The sequence below is a fragment of the Lathyrus oleraceus genome, chromosome 3 (assembly GCF_024323335.1).
Source record: "Lathyrus oleraceus cultivar Zhongwan6 chromosome 3, CAAS_Psat_ZW6_1.0, whole genome shotgun sequence".
In the NCBI taxonomy this organism is placed as follows: domain Eukaryota; kingdom Viridiplantae; phylum Streptophyta; class Magnoliopsida; order Fabales; family Fabaceae; genus Lathyrus; species Lathyrus oleraceus.
In genome coordinates, this window is record NC_066581.1 from 156,086,372 (window position 1) to 156,092,997 (window position 6,626).

The following is a 6,626-nucleotide window of genomic DNA, read 5'->3' on the forward strand; positions in this document are numbered from 1 at the left end:
TTAATTTTCCCTTTATCCAATAGAATTTATTATTTCTGACTGATTTATTCGACTTGAAAAAATGCATATTGTGCTTTGATTTTCCCTTTATCCTAGAATTTATTATTTCTGACTGGTTCAATCTCATTGCATAGCAACTCAGCAGAATTACTTAGTTCGTCATCCATAGATTACTGTATTATATTACTACTTCCGGTCTTATATATAATATATAAAAAAATATTTAATTTTTATATTTATTAAATAATCAAAGTATATAAACTACACGTCAACAGTGACTGGAGGGTGTAAAGAATGCATATGGAAATTGTGAAGGTGACCAAGTTTCTACCAGTGTTGGAACACCTGTATGATTGTGCTCGGGGTTGTGCCTTGGAAAGTTTTGGAAGTTCTAGGTCACTTTTCAGGTGGTAGAGTTATTATATTACAGGCAAAGCGCCTAGACGTGGAGATTTTCAGTATTTAATTGATTAACTGAGTTCTTAACTTAGCTTCTTAGAAGGCTAAACAACTCTTTTTTGTAGGTAGAGTGCCTTTAGCTAAAATTGTTTTTGAAGCTATCCAGGTTTCCTCTATGATGAATCCTCATATTCCAAGGTGTACTTCAATGGCAATGTTATTGAAAAGAAGAGGTTCTATGTTGTTAATTGGGATACATTTCCGAAACCCAAAGATATGGAGGTCCTGGGTTACCAAATCTTAAAAAGTGAATGTGCATGACTGATGAAATTAGGATGGGAGTTAAGAGCAAGAGTTAATTCTCTTTGGTGCAATGTCATCCGAAGAAACTCTATTCCCTAGTGCATTTGGTGCGAATTCACATGTGAAGTTTTGTAAAATAGTCTGATTACTGTCTTAAAAAAGTACTAACATTTTGTATCATTAAAACAAGAAATAGAAATCATTCTTTTATCATAGAAGTAAACCATAGTCGTAAGTCATATATCAAAGAGGATGTTTTATCCATAGCAAACCATATTATTAACCATACCATTCACGTGTCTACAAACTACAACCAATTATTTAATCTGCAAACCCCATAGAAGAAAGGAATAGATGTCTTGAATAGCAACACAAGACATCTATTCCTTGTGAAAATAGGAAGACTGAACCATACCACCTCAATCATGCACTGCAAGCACACAACGAAGACATTGCCCTTCATGCAAAAGATCGAAAGCCTTGTTGATCTCCAGAAGTGTCAAATTATGGGTAATGTACTCATCAACCTTGATTTCCTGCAAAAACAAGTTTAAGCAGAAAGTATATTAACTATCCTTGTGTTCCCATTTACCAACAATTTTGTATTATTAATGCAGTAGACACGTGAAAAATATTTACCTTCTTCAAGTACTTCTCTACAAGCCAAGGCACTTGTGACCTACTCTTAAAGCCACCAAAAGCTGTTCCTTTCCACACACGACCTGTCACCAACTGGAAAGGACGAGTTGATATTTCCTGCCCTGATGCTGCAACGCCCACAATAACTGATGTTCCCCAGCCCTGGAAATTTTCAACAAAGAATGTTTTTATGTGTACAACCATCAGTCACCGGTGTAAAATTTGAACAATTGAGTTAATGAAACGGAAGCTGCAATTGCTTGCAGAAGCATTCACCTTGTGGCAGCATTCCAAAGCAGATCTCATCACAGAGACATTTCCAATGCACTCAAAGCTATAATCAACTCCTCCATCTGTTAGATCACATATAACCTGCTGAATTGGTTTCTCGTGGTCTTTTGGATTAATGAACTCGGTGACTCCAAAGTTTTTAGCTGCAATGAAAAATAGCAAAAGAAAACAAGTGAAAAAATAACAGGTAAAGAAGAATCTTCTGTGGCACCCTGGCACCACAAAAACTAAGACTGAGAAAACAGATATAAAATAGCTCATAGTAAGACAGTTATATATAACTATAGGTCTGCGCTTTGTCACAGTTATGAGAAAATAAAAACAATAAAGGAACAAAGAATTACTACTACAAATACATATCAAGATCATGATATAGCCATGTCGTCATCTTTGTTTATATATAGGACTGTCAGATGCCGAGTGATAGTCAATACGTGAAAAAGCATTAGTTAAACATAACTACGAAATGAAAAAGGTGTTAAAAATCACTTCGCAACATTATAAACATATTGTACAGGTTAGTAGGTCAACCAAGCTTGATATATACCTGTATCATACTTGTTGCTATCAATATCTATGCCAATAATCCGTGATGCACCAGCACTTTTTGCACCCTCTGCAACCTGTCAAGTACAAATTATGAATCATAACAGTAGCACACAAACAGGGAAAAACATGAACATCTGATATTGTAACTTTAGAAACTTACAGCAAGACCAACAGTTCCAAGGCCGAAAATTGCAACAATTGACCCTGGCTCAACTTTTGCAGTGTTCCAGACAGCTCCAAGGCCTAAAAAGTGAAGAAATAAAATAGTAACCATAAACTCGCAATAACAAGTGAACCAAGTTTAGGACGGATACATATCCAAGAACACGTATTAAGGAAGCAATATAACAAATAACTAATAAGACAATCAAAAGCAAACTTCTTATTTCAACCCACCAATCTCCCCCCGGTATAAAGTTGAAGTCCAACATTAGCATTAAGTTGATATTTTGCAAAGATTTCCATAGCATTAAAAAAGAAAGAAAGAGGTGTACAAAGCAACATTTATATGATGTACTATAAGAATCAATAAACTAATTAAATTACGAAGTGCATGATCAGGGTTAAGCAATGAGAAGAAAATTCACAATCCCAATCAGATAAGTGTATGACATGGCAACCGCGATAATATACATCTCCACGGATAAATATAAGATGATTTTCTAAACACACATCATGAACTCATTAGGCATGCACAGAGAAGTTAAGGTGCAATACTAAATCCTATAACTCTTTCATAAAATAACAGAAAATGGACAATAGTTAAGAGTTACCAGTTGGAACACCACATCCAAGAAGACAAACTTTGTCCAAAGGAGCATCAGGATGAATCTTAGCTACACTAACATCATGAACAACAGTGTATTGACTAAAAGTAGAAGTTCCCATAAAATGATAAATCGGTTTTCCCTTAACAGAAAACCGAGACTTCCGATCCGCCATCATAACCCCAACACCAGTGGCAGCACGAACCTTCCCACAGAGGTTCGTCTTGCCGGATTTGCAAAACTTACATTCTCCACACTCAGCCTGGTAACACGGAATCACATGATCACCAGGCTTAACATCAGTCACACCTTCTCCAACACTTTCAACAATCCTAACAAAACAAAAACAAAAACAAAACTTCAATTCAATTAAATCCTATGAACAATCATCAAGTTAGGTCAATGTTAGTTAGTACCCTGCAGCTTCGTGGCCGAGAATGCAAGGGAAAAGACCTTCTGGATCTTTGCCGCCCAAAGTATATGCATCGGTGTGGCAGAGAGCGGTGAAGAGGATCTGGATTCGGACTTCGTTGGCTTGCGGCGGAGCAACCTCGACGTCTTCGATTGTTAAGGGTTTGTTGGGTTCCCAGGCCACCGCAGCTTGAAAACGACGTCGTTTAGTTAGGATTTGTTTGTTAATAGTAAGAGAAATTGAAATAGGAAAAGAATGAGTACCTTTGCATGTAATGACTTGACCTTGAGTTGCCATTAGAGATGAGATTGAGAGTGAGGACTGAGGAGAGCGAGTTGCCACACACACAGCCTCAGGAGATATAAATAAATAAATAAATCTAACAATGTAAAAAATGAGACTTCTATCGGTAATTACGCCCAAATTAAGATTATTAAAAAATAACGAGGTTTATTTTTACAATATGTACATTGTTTATCATAATAATATGGTTTTCAGTTTATAATTAATATTTTAGTTGTATGTATAGTTAATATTATATACATATTTAAAATATGATAGTATAATTATTCGATTTAATATTGTTTTAAGATCGGACAAAGAATGCAATAAGATTGACCCAAGGTTCAATTCAAAATATCGGAGATGAACAACAAATAGGTAGATCTTTTCTAAAAAGTTGCACACTAGATCTGAATTACTGCCCCTCATCGCCATTGAATTTAATCTAACGATCTCTTGTGTTTCACGTCATAACAAATACGCTTTTTATTCACTCTTACAAAGTTATACCTTTTTGACCTCATTAACTTAGGTGTGGGAGTACACTCATGCTCCAACGTATCGAAGATCTGCACCACCATACATACGAGTTTTACATCTACATATCACTGAAATTTTGTTTCATGCTAGAATAATGGTGTCATATGTGGGAATCGTCTTCTAATTTTCATGAATTTTCATGACAAGTCCACAAAATCCTTCAAGTTGAGTTGCCACAACTGTTATATTACTTGGATTAATCTTTGTTAACTATTCCCACTTAAAATGGTATAACTTTCTAGTTAGCTCAAATAGCCACACATCGCAATGTCAATGTTGCTACAGAGGTATCGCGTTGGTCCTCACTCCTAAACAAGAGGTTTCACCTCCTCCCGCAGGAGGAGCCGATCAATGTCCTTGTAACTTCTCCAATTGTTTCATCTCCTTTTATGCTCAAGTTCCTCCACCCATTGGCCTGAGAACTTTCGAGACTCTAAGACCTTGCAACCTGTAAAATAGTTACTTCAAGGTCATACCTCTAAGCAACTTCAACCGCAAGCAAAAGCTCCCGAACCGAAAATGTTTTCTAGCCTCCAACACTTCAGATCACCCTTTGGATGCAAGGAGCGAATGAGTTGATCACAAGCATTTACAATTTGGTGCAATAACATAGTGTACACCTCCTAGCTAAAATATTCCTTGGAATAGAAGAAAATCAAAAGGTTGATATGTATTGAGGCAACACATGGTGGAAGGTAGCACCATACAATAACCTTGAAGCCACGCCTATGGTGGTTCTTTACAACACCGCCTCGCAGCACCGGGGGGTCCCCAAATAACTAGAGTGTTTTCATACCATGGCTCACAAATCTCCCTCTCATGGTTCTATAATATTTTCATACCCCCCCCCCCCCCCCCCCCCCCCCCCCCCCCCACAAAAAAAAATATTTTCCTCCTCAAAGATCTTTGTTTCAACACTCTCAGAGAAGAGGCGAACATGGCATCGAAGCTCAGACCCATTCTAAATACAAGAAGAGCATATTCTTTAAAATACATCCTTGATAGTAGGATCCCCAAATCTCTTAAAAAGCAACCAAAGTGGAATAATTATGACAGCATCAGGGATCCAAACGAGCATATATAACATGTGGATACCATACTCAACTATCACCACGCCATGAGCACTATGAAATGCAAATTGTTTGTCATGAACCTCAAGGTAGTTGCCATGACGTGGTCTAAAACCATACCCAATTGTTCCATCAACTCTTGGAAAAATCTATGCGATGAATTTATGATTCAATTCATAACTCGAAAGTGGAGTCCGAAGATAATAACCATTCTTAATAGGATCTATCAGAATAAGAAGGAGATCTTATGAGAATATATTGACAAGTTTATAAAGGTGGCAATTGAGGTAGGCGGATCAAATGAGAGACTAAAATGTTGGATCTTTGAAAAGAGATTAAGGAAGAAATCAACTATGAAGAGAAATTTCTAGTAGAAGAATTGGGAAGGATTAAAGGGTCAGGGAAATTGGTGAATATTTGTGTCATACCCTAAAATTTTCCCTACCTTTTAAAAAAAAACTGGCCTATTGCTCATTTCATTTGCATATTCACATGCCTTAATCATCCATCATAACATACTCATCTACAACTCCATCCTCAAATAAGCATCGTTGATTCAAAGGGTTTTGCATATGTATGGTACAAAACTAGTGGGTCAAGCTTATGCTATGTCTTGATTGTTTTGGCACAACAATGATGTTTGGTTTATTCCTTATGGATAAATATTGGTGGAATCCTAGTTCTTGATCTTTGGCACTTGTGGATCATATGGTTTGCATCATGGTACAGAATTTAATAAGCATCTCATTCAACATAACCTCAAATGCTACACTAACAATCATTCAAGGTTTGGCCTTAATTATGTTCAAACAATTGCATTGATCTTAATACTAACATCACACTAACTAAATGGAGTTTAACTAACAATTCACCTTTCCTATTTCAAGAAGTCCTCCTAAAGCAACTATGACTTCACTAACAATCATTCAAATTTCAACATAGCATCAAGTTCCATCCAATTTAGCCAAACTTTTTCTAAGTTGTAACTCTACTAACCAAGTTCATGTTCTCATAACGTTCTTAAAACCTATTAGTATAGCTTGTGATAGATCATAATTTCAATTTTTACTAACAGAGTTTTAACACACTTCATGAACACATAATAGTTTTTGACATCAAATTAGATTAACCAAGTTTTATAATTTTTAACCAACTAGCTTTGGATATTCTAACAGTAATTAATTGATGTAACCGAGTTCAAGATACTATAACAAACCTTCATAACAGTTACCGACATAATAAATTCACAATAGAATTTTAACATATTAACATTTTCTTCCCTTTGAACACAGTTGAACTTCAATTACAATACTCACAAAAACTGAGTTCACCAACACTGCACTAACTGAGCAACAACAAAAATTCAACACAAAA

The 6,626-nt window shown here is 36.1% G+C and overlaps 1 protein-coding gene across 1 annotated transcript; it reads right to left on the reverse strand.

Annotated features, from left to right (window-relative positions):
• Positions 1-895: 895 nt before the first annotated feature.
• Positions 896-3,791, reverse strand: LOC127125951 (alcohol dehydrogenase class-3-like). Its single transcript, XM_051054813.1, has 8 exons — positions 3,624-3,791; positions 3,365-3,548; positions 2,955-3,280; positions 2,342-2,424; positions 2,180-2,255; positions 1,618-1,775; positions 1,342-1,503; positions 896-1,238 (listed from the first exon to the last, which is right to left on the reverse strand). The coding sequence occupies exons 1-8, from the start codon at positions 3,655-3,657 to the stop codon at positions 1,122-1,124; spliced, it is 1,140 nt and encodes a 379-aa protein (XP_050910770.1). The 5' UTR covers positions 3,658-3,791; the 3' UTR covers positions 896-1,121.
• Between the last annotated feature and the right edge of the window lie 2,835 nt (positions 3,792-6,626).